Raw genomic sequence first — 15206 nt, forward strand, 5'->3', positions numbered from 1 at the left:
AGTTGGTTGTAAGGCAAAACTGAGAAGATTTCATAACCAATCAGTAAGAGGTGTGAGATCAGTCAGGTCTATTGTCTCAGGCTGCTTGGAGTCAAAAAGTAATTTGTTATGTTGCTCTGTGAAAAATCTTCACCCATTTGGTAATAAGGGGAATTGCACTTCCAAAGGTAAATTTACAATGAAGAAGAAATCATTCATGATTCTTTTTTTATACACGGGAGAGGAATTAAACATTGGATGGACTTTAAAATTGAGCCCTTTCTCCCCAGGGCTTAGTTTGCTCATCCTTCTCAGTTTTTAGCTTTTTGTTATGCTCCTCTACTGCCAGGCTGGCAATAGGGTTGTATACCATCCAGGATTGTCCTGCAGTCTCCAAGAATTGACGATCAATCTCTGGAACACTGCTGAGATCAAGCCAGTGAAAAAAAGTTACATTTATATTAAACTTAGAGCTCTTTTTGGTATTTCTAAATATAATAACAACTTATTTATATGCTGCCTTTAACAAAATGCCCTAGGACTCTTCATAGAAGTATTAACTGAACAAAATTTGAAATCAAGCCATATGAGGACAGATGTCCAAAAACACAGTCAAAGAGGTAGATTTTAAGGATTGCTTTAAAGGAGGAAAGAAGATATAGAAGTATAGAGAAGATTATAGATAGAATTTAAGAGCTTAGGGCCTTTACATCTCTAGACATGACCTCCACTGGTGGAGAAAATATAATAGTGCATGTTCAAGAATCCAAAACATCTCTGAGAGAGGTGAACGACTGAAGCCAACCAGCATAAGTCCACAAGCACAAGCATAATAGATGGATGGAATTTAGTGTAAGTTTGGACAGTGGCAGCAGGGTTTATGTTGATAGATAATGCAATAATGTGTTGGAAAAGTCAAATTCTTAGGTGATGAAAGTATTAATCAGGGTTTCACCAGCAGGTAAGCTGGGACAAGATTGACTGGGAGATGTTTCTGAGGTGGACAAAAGCAGTACAGTTGATAGAAGCATTTGGAAGTTCTTCTTGAGGTGAAATATAACATCAAGGATACAAACAGTCTTCCTCATTCTCAAACAATTGCCCAATCAGGTCTTTAATTTTTATCTTAATTATGTCCCATTATTTTCTCCATTTCCTTTCCTCTGTTTCTAGTAGATCTAGATCACAAGATCACAAGACAAGGGAGAAGAAGTAGGTCATTCGGCCCATCCAGTCTGCTCCATGGGCTAAACTAAAACTACTCCTATCTAGCCCCAATTTCCGGCCTTATCCCCATATCCCTTGATACCTTGACTAATTAGATACCTATCAATCTCCTCCTTAAACGCCCCCAATGATTGGGCCTCCACAGCTGTACGTGGCAAAGAATTCCATAATTTCACTACCCTCTGGCTAAAGAAATTTCTCCACATTTCTGTTTTAAACCGGTACCCTCTAATTCTAAGATTGTGCCCTCTAGTCCTGGACTCACCCCCAAGGGAAACAGCTTAGCCACATCTACTCTGTCCAGTCTTTTTAACATTCTAAATGTTTCTATGAGGTCCCCTCTCATTCTTCTGTACTCCAGTGAGTACAGTCCAAGAGCCAACAAACGCTCATCATACATAAGCCCTTTCATTCCGGGAATCATCCTCGTAAATCTTTTCTGAACCCTCTCCAACATCAGTACATCCTTCCTAAGATAAGGGGCCCAAAACTGCTCACAGTATTCCAAATGAGGCCTCACCAGTGCCCCATAGAGCCTCATCAACACATCCTTACTTTTATACATTATACCTCTCAAAATGAATGCCAACGTAGCATTCGCTTTCTTTACCGCCGATCTGACCTGGTGGTTAACCTTTAGGGTATCCTGCATGAGTACCCCCAAGTCCCTTTGTGCTTCTGTACTTTGAATTTTCTCCCCATCGAGATAATAATCTGCCTGTTTATTTCTTTTTCTAAAGTGTACAACTGCACATTTCTCAACATTGAATCTCATCTGCCATTTCTTTGCCCATTCTCCTAAATTATCTAAGTCTCTCTGTAACCTTCCTGTTTCTTCAATACTCCCTACTCCTCCACCTATCTTGGTGTCATCTGCAAACTTAGCCACAAAACCATTATGGAGTAAATCATTAATGTACAAAGTAAAAAGAAGTGGCCCCAACACCGACCCCTGTGGAACACCACTAGTAACTGGTAGTCAACCAGAACAGGATCCCTTTATTCCCGCCCTTTGCTTTCTGCCTACCAGCCAATGCTCCACCCATTCTAATATCCTACCTTTATTCCATGAGCTCTCATCTTATTAATCGACCTCTTGAAGGCCTTTTGAAAGTCTAAATACACAACATCCACAGCCTCTCCCTTATCCACCCAACTGAGATTTCCTCAAAAAAATCCCAATAGGTTGGTCAGGCTTCATGAAACCATGCTGGCTAGGACCTATCTTGCCTTGCACCTCTAGGTATTCCATAACCTCATCCTTGAGGATTGATTCCAATAACTTTCCCACCACCGATGTCAGACTAATAGGTCTGTAATTTCCTTTATGCTGCCTCCCTCCTTTCTTATACAGTGGAACTACATTTGCGACCCCCCAGTCCTCCAGGACCATGCCAGAGTCTGTTGATTCCTGGAAAATTATCACCAATGCCTCCGCAATCTCTAAAGCCACCTCCTTCAGAACTCGGGGTGCACCTCATCCGGTCCGGGAGACTTATCTGTCTTTTGTCCATTTAGCTTCCCTAGCACCTTCTCTCTAGTAATCTTAACTGAACTCAGTTCTATCCCGAGACCCCTGACTATCAGGTATATTGCTGATGTCCTCCACAGTGAAGACTGATGCAAAATAGTTCCTCTGCCATCTCTTTGTTATCCATTATAATCTCTCCCGCACCGTTTTCAATTGGTCCTATATCAACCCATGTCTCTCTTTTACTCTTCATATATTTAAAAAAACTCTTAGTATCTTTTCGAATGCTATCTGCCAATTTCCTTTCATAATCCATCTTTTCTTTCCTAATGACCTTCTTAGTTTCTTTCTGTAAGTTTTTAAAATTTTCCCAGTCTTCTGTTTTCCACTAATTTTTGCTTCCTTGTATGCCCTCCCTTTTGCTTTTATTTTAGCCTTCGCCTCTCTCGTTATCCACATTTGTGCTATTTTTCCATTCATAATCTTTTTTCTTGGAATATATCTATCCTGCATTTTCCTTATTTCTTGTAGAAATTTCATCCATTTCTGCTATGCCGTCCCTCCAACTAGCTTACTTTTCCAATCAATTTGGGCCAGCTCCTCTCTCATGCTACTGTAATTTCCTTTGTTCCACTGAAATATTGACACATCTGATATCAGCTTCTCCTTTTCAAATTTGAAAATGAACTCAATCATATTATGATCGCTAGTTCCTAATGGTTCCTTTACCTTAGTTCCCTAATTACCTCTGGTTCGTTATACAGCATCCAATCCAAAACAGCCAATCCCCTGGTGGGCTCATCAACAAGTTGCTCCAAAAAGCCATCCCATAGACACTCCACAAACTCGCTCTCCTGAGATCCACTGCCTTCCTGGCTTTCCCAATCCACCTTCCTGTTAAAATCCCCCATAATTATCTTGACGTTGTCTCTCTGACACACTTTTTAATTTCTAGCTGTAACTTATAGTCCACATCCCGGCTGTTGTTTGGGGGCCTATATATAGCTGCTATTATTGTCCTTTTACCCTTGCCACTCCTTCGCTCCACCCATAAGGACTCCACTTCTTCTGACCCTATGTCCCTTCTCTCTATTGATTTTATATCATTACTAACCATCAGGGCCACACCACCCCCTCTGCCTACCCACCTATCTTTCCTATTAATCTGAGAAATTTGTTGTTTCATTATTGTTTTACATAAACTCATCTATCATGATATTTTGACTGAGGGCAAGTGATAGAGTGCAGCAGCAGAAGAATTATATCAGGACTTAATGAGTTAAACTGTAAGGGCAGGTTGCAAAATCTGGACGTGTTCCTTTTAGGTTAGGTGTTGAGAACTGATGTAATTAAAGAGTTTTAAATGATAAACAGATTGAATAGAGATTCACACAGGTTATTCCTGCTCACTGTTTTCTGCATCGAATTTAATCTGTCAATTGTCTGTCCATTTAACAGTCTTTTCTAAGTCTTCTTCCTCCTCATTATTTAGCACACTTCATCCACAAATTTAGAAATTTTATCCCACATGTCTAAGTTATACCTCAAAAAAGTAGTCTTTACAGCACCAACCCTCGGGGAACACCATTGTTTACATGCAGGGTCTTGAAGTGTCGACCAACCCTGTACCTCCACAGATGCTGCCTGACCCACTGAGTTCCTCCATCAGTTTGTTATTAACCACCATTATATGCTTTTGGCCTTTAAGCCAATTTTCTAACCACAATGCGAGAGACCCTTTAATTTCATATCCTCAATTTTGCTAATCAGCCTTTTGTATGGAACTCTATCAAACATCTCTATAAGATCCATGTAGATGATATGTATTAATTCAAAGGATGGAACTTATTTCCTTCAGCAACCTTCCATAATACCTCATCAATATAATTAAATTAGGTTCATCCAACACATTTGCCTTTAGCGGATCCATGCTGGCTCTCCTTCATTAACTCAAACCATTCCAAGTGTTTATTAACATGACTGTTGACAATTTTTTCGAAAAACTTCTCCACAACCATAGTTAAGCTGACAGATCTGTAGTTACCTGGCATGTCCTTTTGCCCCATTTTGAATCAAAGGTGGTGCAGTCCTCTGACATCTCCCTTGTATCGAGGGAGGATTGAAAGATTGTAGTAAGCCCTTTTTCAAACTTTGCCCCAATCTCCTAAAGCAACCTGGGAATCATCCCACTTTAAACATAGCCACCCTTTCTTGTACCTCTTCCTTATCAATTTTCACCTATCCAGTATTTCTGCTGTCTTCCTTCCCAGGTAGATTATGACAGATTCCTCTTTTTTATTTCATTTTTGGGTTCTGGGCATCGCTGGCAAGGTAGAGTCGAAGTCACGAGTTTGGGAGGTGATGCTGGGGTTGGCTGGGTGAACAACTTAAGTGCATTTTGCACGTGGAATGTGCTGCAGTCAAGACCATTACAAAGAACTCATTTCATATTCTAACTATAGTTTCAGCATTTGCAAAGATCACCTTCAATATTCCTAATTAGCCCTAGCTCTCTTCTTACTACCCACTTACTATTTATATGCTTTCTGAGTTATGCTTTTATGTCAACTGCCATTCTTTTTGCATACTCTTCCTCTGTTAGACTCATTTTCATTTCTCCACTCACCTTGTTATATTGTCTAGTTCTCAATGGAATTATTCACAACATTTATTTTCAACAGCTTCTCATTCTCCCACCGTGTCACCCGGGAGGGTCTAACCAGAACAATTCTATACCTGACCTTTGAAGGATGTCCTCTCTTCCCAGCACTATAGTATCCTCCTTAATTAGTACTGTCACCACACCTTTTCTTCCCCTTTCTATCTTTCCTGACAGCTTATATACTGGAATATTAAGTGCAGGGTTCTGACATTTTTGAGCCATGTTTCAGTTATTGCAAGTATATCATAATCCAAGATGTCTACTGCAGCAAACAAACCTAAGCATTTCATTTTCTGTATTTATATTCACACATTCCAAATATATGTTGGGATTCCTTGTGGTATCTTTTTAATCAGCTGTTATCTTAAAATGTACTGTCTTCTCTATTGCAATTTAACTCTTACATTCCTTTAGGCACCTCCATTTTTCTTCCCCTCCCTGACCACATTTATTTCCTGTAGCAGCAAAGAGTTGCAGGAGTTATTAACAGTGGAAGATCACCTATTGATTTCTCACCTGCTCATGTCAGGAAATTGATAGAAAAGTGACAGATATTTTCATTACTCTGAGTCTGTCCATCAAGATCAGCTCAGTGGTGGAACTGACTGCCAAGAAGTGTCGTAGGTTGTCTCATGACTTGTCATTTAGGAGAGATCTAAAGTTTCCTTTTGAATCCAGAACATGTACTTTTTCTGAGACTCTTCCTGGCTTTCCTTTAGCTCCATATATCTACACTCCTGGACCCTTGAGCATCCACAAATGTAATTGTTCCACATTGGCAGGCATGGCTTCAGTTGCCATGGCTCCGTGTTCTGGAATTCCCTTCCTAAATCTCTTAGCCTCTCTCTACTCATCTAACAAAATCCTTGATCTTTTGATCAAGCTTTTGGTCGTCTGCCCTCTTAATCCCTTATATGGCTTATTGCTTCAAAATAATCCTGTTAAGTACTTTGGCCATTTGCTGTTTTAACACTGCTATAAAAATACAAAGAGTTACAGTTGTTCTTCTTTCCTGAATCTGAGTCTATATATTGGATTAGTCAAGTAGGAAATTCCTTTGCCACTAATATCAAGCTGTTGCTTGACCAATCTGCTGGACAGTTCTCCCAATTTGGTAACCTGTTCCCAAATGTAAATGAGGGGGGCTTTGTAAGATGAAGTGGGCTCGGAGGAATTTTGCCTGTGCCTAAATTCAGTGCCCAGTTTTATGTTGAGTAGTCTATCCATTTTATTCCTTTTCAGTTGAAACAGAGCAATTTTAATATATAATGGAACAGGCTGGTGAGGCTTTCAGAGGGCTATTGAGAGTCAGCTACATTGCTGGGGATCTGAAGTAACATCGAGAATCAAAACAGGTAAAGCCACCAGATTTTATTCCCTCAGGGGGATTAATGAACCAGACGGAATTTTATGACAATCCTGTAGTTTCAAGGGCATCATTAATGAAAGTGGCTTTAATTAAAAAAACTAAATTTATTTAATTAACTGAATTGAAATTCCACAGCTGCGCTGGTGGAATTTGAACATCCAGTAACTTAGCTACTGTCTCCACTATTCAGCCTGCTGCCAATGAAATGTTTACATCTGTTTGCCGATCACAGATCTACATATGGATGTTTGGCCCAGATAAGGACACATCATAAAGCAGGAGTGGCTTTCGTGGTGATTCTGGAATGAGCCTGCCCCACAATGAAATGGTCCTCAAATTGGGAACATATCAGACATTAGAGTAATGAAAACAGATACTACACTTGATCTTAGCAAAAAGAACAAGAAGCACCAGACGTGTACTTCCAACTGGTACTACTAACACACCATCTTGCCATGTGTTCTCAGCTTTAAAATGCAAGTGATGTGAATAAAGCACATAATAGGTAAAAGAATGTACAATAAAGGCAATCATTTGAACCTTTCACAGCGCAGTAGAGGAAGTTGCACAAATCGATTCTTTAAGCACTGATAATAAGCTCAGAATCATGTGGCATAGGAAGAGGCCATTTGGCTTATCATGCTGGTGCCAGCTCTTAGCTATCTAATTTGGTCCACTGCAGTGCTCTTTCCCTGCTACTCTGCATATTTCCCCATATCAAATTCCACTTTGAAAGATAATATTGAATCAGGTTCTCCCACTCTTTCAGTCAGATGTTAGTTCACAGTGCAAAACAAAATCATTGTCTCTCCTTCACTAGACGTTTTGCCAATTACATGAGAGTCCTCTGATTACAGTTGTCAGTGGAAACTGTTTCTTATTTACATTATTTATACCCCTCCATTCTGCCATCAAAATCCTAGAGTACATAATAAATAATATTGAGTTGAGTCATTGTAATTCATTGTAATGTTAAGCTCAACATGAAATGAATCCCATTTTATTATATTAGATTTTGAGTGGCCTGTCGATATAATTAATTCTAAAATACAACTTTTATTTAGTACCTTAAGACTCCAAGGTACTTTAGATTATTATCCGTATCCATCTTCAGTAAGATGGGAAGCAGTGAAAATTACCCTTCTCAGCCCTGTCCAAATCTCACCTATTTCCCAGTCTGATTTTGACTTTGGAAAAGCTGTAATACATCCACAGAAGCAGTGGCAGATAGTTCCAGTAACATATCAACATATGATATTCCAACAGAAACTAATGGTCAATGTAGAGAGTGAAATGCTGCATCACTTATTAACCTGTAGTTTTAATGTAACCTCGTTCTCTAGATAAATGTTTTTTCAGGCATATTTATAGTTCTAATATTTGACACAGAGCCTATGTTGAATGTCAGTTGGACAGTCCGGAGGTATTAAACAAGCCTCAATGACTCTGACATGGAATAAAAGGGGAAGAACCTCCCTTCACTTGAGCATATTATATGCTGACAAGCATTTTTGCTCTTAATTCCGCTAAATCATCTGATAATTTGTGGATGAAATATGAGAGTAGAATAAAATGACATTCCCCTGTTCCCATCTCTCCACCTTCCAACATATCATCCAATAACATTGACAATATTGACTCATAGAAACATGGAATAGCAACTCCGGAATTATCTGTCACAAAGTACCAATATTTTCAAAAAAAAGAACAAAATTGAATATAAAAGTTTAACACTTCTCTTGTTAGAAATAGAAATCCAAAAGAATGTAGTTCAATATTCATTACACTCTATCTAATTTTCTATCATATTGTACTCATGAAAATATATACCTGAATTTTACATTCATTGAGTGGACTGAGAAGAAGAGGCTTTCTGTCTGGATACAGATATTTGTACTGTTGGCTGAAATTTTCAGCATATTGCAGCATGACTTGTTCTTTAGTAGTGTTTTTCTGATAAGATGGTGGGTAATTCATGACACCTATATCTGCTATCAAAGAGTCCCTACATCAAGAAAACATGAAAGAGAAAGTATTATTTATCGAGTGCCTTTCACGTCTTCAAAATATCCAAAATTGCTTCACAGCAAATGTACACTGCTTCAAGGATCACAAACTGCAATGAGATAATAATCACTTAATCTCTTTTAATGACCTTCTTTCTTCACCAGAAAGGCCTATGGGCCCTGTATTTCTTTCTTAAGCAGCAGCCAAATGATTGCCCATCCAACCCCAGCCTTCTTTGGTTGTCTGAACTTGCTCCTACGAGAAACAACAACTCCTTTGATTTCACTCACTTCCTCCAGATAAAAGAAGTCGCTATGGGAACCTTTCTGAGTCCGAGCTATGCTTGCCTTTTCATGGGATGTGTGGAATATTCTTTGTCCCAGTCCTGCTAAGGTCCTTTCTCTCATCTTTTCTGCTTTACTGATGACTGTATCAATGCCATTTCCTACTTCTGACTTGAACTCAAAAATTTCATTAACTTTGCTTTCAATTTCCAACCTATATTTCACTCCTAAATCTGAATCTGAACCTTCCCTTCCCTTCCTTGACTTGTCATCCTTCATTTCTGTGGATAGGCAGCTAATCAACATCAACAATAAGGCTGCCAACGTTATCCTGACACACATCCTCCCACTTCACTTTCTGACTTTCTGTGTGTTTTAACAATGCACCTTCCATACCAGTGCTTCTGAGATGTATTCCTTTTCCCTTAACTGACCGCTCTACTCACCTATGTCTGACCTACTTTCCACAATTCTGCCCTCATCTTTCCCCATCCCACTCAGAAATATGGCAGGGTTTTAATTTCTATCTAACCAGCCTCCATATTCAACATGCATACTCTGCCATCACTGCCACCTGTTGCATGATGCCACAATCAGACAGATCTTTGCCATCCTGCTCTGCTCCAACATACTAAAACGGCTATTCACTCCATGACGCCTGGACCAATCACTCCTACTGGGCAGCACAGTGGTGCCTCATGCCGCCAGAGGCCTGTGTTCAATCCTGACCTCCAGTGCTGTCTGTGTAGAGTCTACATGTTCCCTGTGATTGCATGGGCTACCCCTGATGTTCCAGTTCCCATCCATATCTCAGCTGTTGCTAATATTCTGCTACTGACATTAATATCTTATGTCAGCAAATCTTTTGTTTCATTATTGTCCCACTAGCATTATCCTTTGCCTTGTAACATTCTTTTTGGAATTTGGAGGGGTTAAATTGAAAAGTCACCCTGAAAAATGGATCATGATGCTGGCTTAATCTGCACTGGTTGCTTCAAACCCAGACAATGCCTGAACATTGTGCTGACTGTTCATTTACATGGTTGCAGTGTGCAGCCTTCATTAACCAAAAGATGCTCTACTGCACAGCAGTTCTCTGAGGATCTCGATGCAGACAGTTCCTTGAAGATCAATCAGTCTTGGAGCAATGGAAATTGCTAAAGTTGGAGAATTTATATCAAGTCCAGGCTGCAACATACCTAACAAGATTCATAGAGTCAAAATCAGCAAAGGCAAAATCACTAGTGTGTATCACTTAGGAACTGCTCACGACACCGCATTCCCATCAGTCTCTGACCCAAATATACCCAACATTCAAATGTTCCGTTATATCCTCATATATTCTGCAATGCTGTAAGTCCCAGGTCCACGTATTGCAAGTTGCTTCATCCAGGATAGTCAAGTCACCCAAACACAAAGCCATCTCTCACTAGCACACTTCCCTTTCCCTTGCAGGACTGGCTGGTGCACAAGCACAGGTGGCTGCAACTAACTGGCTGAGGATCGGCACAGACGTCAGTGTATTATTTAGAGGTTATCTTGGACGTGAAGTCTGCAGTTGGTGAGGCACTGGATACCAGGCTTCAAAAGGAGTCATAGCTGTCTACCAATCTGCTATGGTAGAGATTATTAGGAATGCAAAAGTATTTCTTCATTCTAAAGACCCTCATTGAAGGGTCTGTGGTGGAAAGGGTGAGCAGCTTCAAGTTCCTGGGTGTCAACATCTTGGAGGATCTACCCTGGGCCTAGTACATAGATGTAACCATGAAGAAGGTGGCCCAGCATCTCTACTTTCTTCGAAGATTAAGGAGATTTGGCACGTCATCAAAGACTCTGACAAACTTCTACAGATGTACAGTGGAAAGCATTCTGACTGGTTGTATCACAGCCCAGTATGAAAACTTCAATGCACAGGAATGCAAGAGGCTACAGAGAGTGGTGGACTCACCCAGTTCCATCATGGGTACAGTTCTCCCCACCATCGAGGACATCTATAAGGAGTGATGTCTCAGGAAGGTGACATCCATCACTAAGGACCCCCACAATCTGGGCCATGCCCTCTTCTCATTGCTTCCATTGGGCAGGATGTATAGGAGCCTGAAGACCCACACCTCAAGGTACGACAACAGCTTCTTCCCCACTGCCATCAGGTTCTTGAACTGACCTGAAAAACCCATTTCTACCTTGGACTATATTCCCCTCAATTTACAATAATGTTATGGTTATTTTTGCTTATTTTGTTGTGTAATTTATGTCAATATAAGTTTATGTTACCTTATGTTTGTTATGTTTGTAGTGTATTGTGCTGCTGCTGCAAAAAGCTAATTTTCAATGGTATTTATACCCTGGGTATGTATGCCCATGACAATAAACTTGAACTTGAACTTGTTTGTTCCTTGCTTTTACCTGTCCACCAGATAACCTAGACCACAAGTTCCTATGGGTGAGAAGGTGCCCTATAAAGCTGGTGTTTCTTGGCCTAGAACTGTGCAAGGTTGTCCTCCAATTTCATCTGTGGTCTTCTCAACTGAAAATCAATGGCCTTCCACCAGTCATACTTTAGCCACAAGGTTCATGCGGCTTAGGAACATCAAGATAGGCAAAGCCATACAAAAGAAAGGCATTCAGGGAATGCAGCAGAAAGAAATAATTGATATATGGGTGGCATTTGGCATGCTTTAATTTATAAATTTGTTAAGGAATATTAACTTTGGCTTTTATTTTTGCACTATGGTCAGTGGATTTTGTGCCATAGTCACCAAAAGAGGCGATATAAGGAGTAGGCCATTTGGTGACTGGGGAATTGGACTTGTGTTTACTGAAGTCACAGTCAAATGAGTTGCTCAAGGACAGGTCAGTCAGAAAGGGGATATCTAAGTGTCTTCCTCCCTTGTTTCATAGAGGCATAGAATCATAGAGAGACACAGCATGGAAATAGGTCCTTCAGTCCACCAAGTCCACACTATCAACCACCCACTTATGCTAATCCTACATTAATCCCTTTTGTTTATTCTCTTCCATTCTCAACAATTCCCCACACGATTCTACCACTCACTTACACAGTAGAGGCAACTTATGGTGGCCATCTAAGCCACCAACCTGCACACCTTTGGGATATGGGAGGGAACTGGAGCCCCAGATGAAACCCATGTGGTCACTAGGAGAGCGTGCAAACTCCAAACAGACAGCAGCGGAGATCAGGATTGAACGCTAATCTCTGGTGTTGTGAGGCAGGGACTCTAGTAGCTGTACCATTGTGCCACCCTTTCTCTTTCTTTCTTTTCCTCCTGCTCCTCTTCCAGTTTTGCAGTACTCACCACACTATGACAAAGACTGAATGTACGTGTCAGGAAGGTACTCATATCTATCTTATCCAGGTGTCTCGTGTCAAAGTCAAAAGTCAAAGTCAAAGTTGAGTTCATTGTCATGTGCACCAGTATACGTATGCACAGATGCACACATAGCGTCATATAAGCAACATTCACAAGAAAAACATAAATTAGACATAAAATAAATACAATTTTTACAAGAAAGAACACAAGTAGAACAAAAGAAACAAAGTCCATCTTAGTGCAAAGTGATCAAAGTGGTCATAGTGTTGCTAACTCTAGTGATCTTGTGCCGGTTCGTTCCAGGTGGTCGAAGGGAGGTAGCTATTCTTGAACCTGATGGTGTGGGACTTCAGGCTTTTGCCTGATGGTAGCTACAAGAAAATGGCATGGCCCAGATAGTGGCGATCTTTGATGATGCATGTTGCCTTCCTGAGGCAGCACCTCCTATAGATACTACCGATGGTGGGGAAGGATATGCCTGTGATGTATTGGGCAGAGTTCACTATCAAGGACCCTATCAGTGTATTGCCTCGACATCAATTACCTATACTTGGTTTGTTGTGATAGTTCAAATACCTATGGTATAGTGAACAGTGGCAGAATTAAGGCATAATGATTGTTGCTAGAATATTAGGCATTGACACATTGATATGAAGTAATGATCATAAACGAATTGGACATTGAAGGAGTGGAATCCCTTTCAGTAATAGTACATCCTAAAGATGATGTGCAGCCCCCATAAAGTGATGTGAGTTCAGTCAGAGGCATCAAGGCATCACGGGCAAGCCTAATCCTCACAACTCAATGTACCCACTCTACCTGCTGAACTTTTCTGCGAGAGAATGAACCATAGTAATCTCCCAGTGAATGGAGAGGGTTAATGTCCTCTCATATGCTCTTCAACTGGCAATCCATTCATTCTTCTAAATTCCAAGGAATATAGACCGTATCTATCACCACTGCTTCTTGGAACGTCATCCTTGTTGAGCACCCTCGACAAGCTATTACTTGCCTATAAGTTAACACTTTAGAAAGATAAGTGAAAATGGAGATGATGGTAAACAAATTAAAAGGAGATGGAATGAAAAAGAAAAGAGGAAACACATGGCTAGACCTCTGGCATTCCCATAACAGAAAAGGCAGGTTAGGGTTAAGAGTAGAAAACATTATGGATGCTGGAAATCTGAATTAACGTTTCATGTCTTCAACCCATCTGACCTGCTGAATATTTCCAGGAGTTTCTGGTTTTATTTTGAGGTCATGGGTCTCTTCTTTCATCAAAATTAGGAATTAAAGACATGGCTTTTATTGTTAAAGTCCACTTAACAGAGGATGGAAGGAGGAAGTGTAACCTTATCTCTGAAAAGACTGTAAGATAATTAGAAATAAAGAAATCAATGTTAATTCATCTGAACAGGGGAGTGAGGGTAGAGTATAACATGGAGGGTGGATCAGGTGTGCACATGGCACCAGGTCTGGAGTGTGGACTGGGTATGTAGTCAGAGCTGGGGTCTGGAGCGTGAGCTGGGTGTGTGGTCAGAGCTGGGGTCCGGAGTGTGGACTGGATATGTGGTCAGAGTTGGGGTCTGGAGTGTGAATCAGGCATGTGGCTGGAGCCAGGGTCTGGAGTGTTGAATGGGTGTGCAGCTAGAACTGCGTCTGAAGAGTGGGCTGTGTGGGGTCAGAGTTGGAGGTCAAAGTGTGAATCAGGTGTGTGGCTGGAGCAGGGGTCTGGAGTGTTGTGCAGGTGTGCAGCCTGAACCAGGATTTGTAGCTCTTGTAGGTTTCAACTTGGCTTGGTGGTGTCTGCGCTTCTGTTGTCTGTGGGAAGTCCATGCTCCCATACTTCACGAATAATGAGGACTTAGTGCAAAAGGATATCGAGGTAGTGCAAAAAGAACCACAAACTGAGTTTATCAAAGGTGTGAGGCTATCTCTATTAGAAATGGACAAGCAACCAGCAACTCTTTGTTGAAAGAAGATGCCAAGGAACAACCAAATAGAGGTTTCTAAATAACAAAAAGCCTTGATAGAGTAAAATTAAGGGGAAAAATTTTATATGACGGGGTGAGGTGGGAAGAGAGATCAATAACCTGTTTCTATGCATTAGGGTTAGGGTCAGGGTCCACACTCTGGATCCAGGAACATTTTTCTCTGCACTGGCTTTACCTGTGTTTTTCTTTCAGGTGCATATTATTTAACTGAGGTTAAACATGGGGAATTTTCGATATGATGAGGAAATAAGGGAAGCTCAATAACTTCCCTGTGGAACCAACATTCCATACAATATCCTCATTGATATCTTAATAAGATGCTTCTGACAGGCCCATCATTCCATTTTACCTTCCCTACTTTATATTTCTTCTCTAATTTTCTTTTACACAGCTCCTGTGCTGGCTATTTATGTTCTGGGTATTACGTATTCCAAACACGTACTCAGAGTTATTAAATAAAAGCAAACATTACTTACAGCTGGTCTGCTTTAGCAATAAATGATATGTTTCTCCCCTTATTGATCTCTGATTCATTTTCTTTATGCTCTCCCTCTTTCTCCGATTCCTCCAGCACATCCATTATTCTCTAAAGAAGAAGCCAGCAAAAGTTACTGCAGGATAGTCAGACCCAATGTTGAGTAGTTTTTACAATTTCTCAATTCCTGATGTAGATTGTGCCATAGTATAATGTCATTATTTACAAATTGGTTAAGTTTTCCTCACAAGTACTAAGGAGAAATTCTACCTCACTCTCATGTCAGTGTTATGTCCTGCACTATTTCTGAAAACATTTCTAGCCCTACAACCCTCTGAAAGCCCTGTGCTGCTCTAATATACTGGAAAAAAAGGCAGTTTCCATCTATCCTGTTCCAAACTTTCAA

General features: G+C 40.5%; 1 protein-coding gene and 1 pseudogene across 2 annotated transcripts in view; both read right to left on the reverse strand.

Annotated features, from left to right (window-relative positions):
* The window catches only part of ccdc135 (coiled-coil domain containing 135), a 69172-nt gene that overhangs the window by 48144 nt on the left and 5822 nt on the right, over positions 1 to 15206 (reverse strand). Inside the window, exons 2-3 of one of the 2 annotated variants that reach the window (XM_052023621.1) lie at positions 14802 to 14911; positions 8539 to 8713 (exon numbers count right to left, since the gene is read on the reverse strand). In XM_052023621.1, the coding sequence (XP_051879581.1) occupies positions 8539 to 8713; positions 14802 to 14905 (279 nt within the window). In that variant the 5' untranslated portion in view covers positions 14906 to 14911. Of the gene's footprint in view, positions 1 to 8538; positions 8714 to 8863; positions 8928 to 14801; positions 14912 to 15206 lie in introns of those variants that run through there. The other variant, XM_052023631.1, reaches the window with a different exon arrangement.
* Positions 7012 to 7120, reverse strand: LOC127578944 (uncharacterized; annotated as a pseudogene).

This window comes from Pristis pectinata, chromosome 1 (assembly GCF_009764475.1).
Source record: "Pristis pectinata isolate sPriPec2 chromosome 1, sPriPec2.1.pri, whole genome shotgun sequence".
NCBI classification, from domain to species: Eukaryota; Metazoa; Chordata; class Chondrichthyes; order Rhinopristiformes; family Pristidae; genus Pristis; species Pristis pectinata.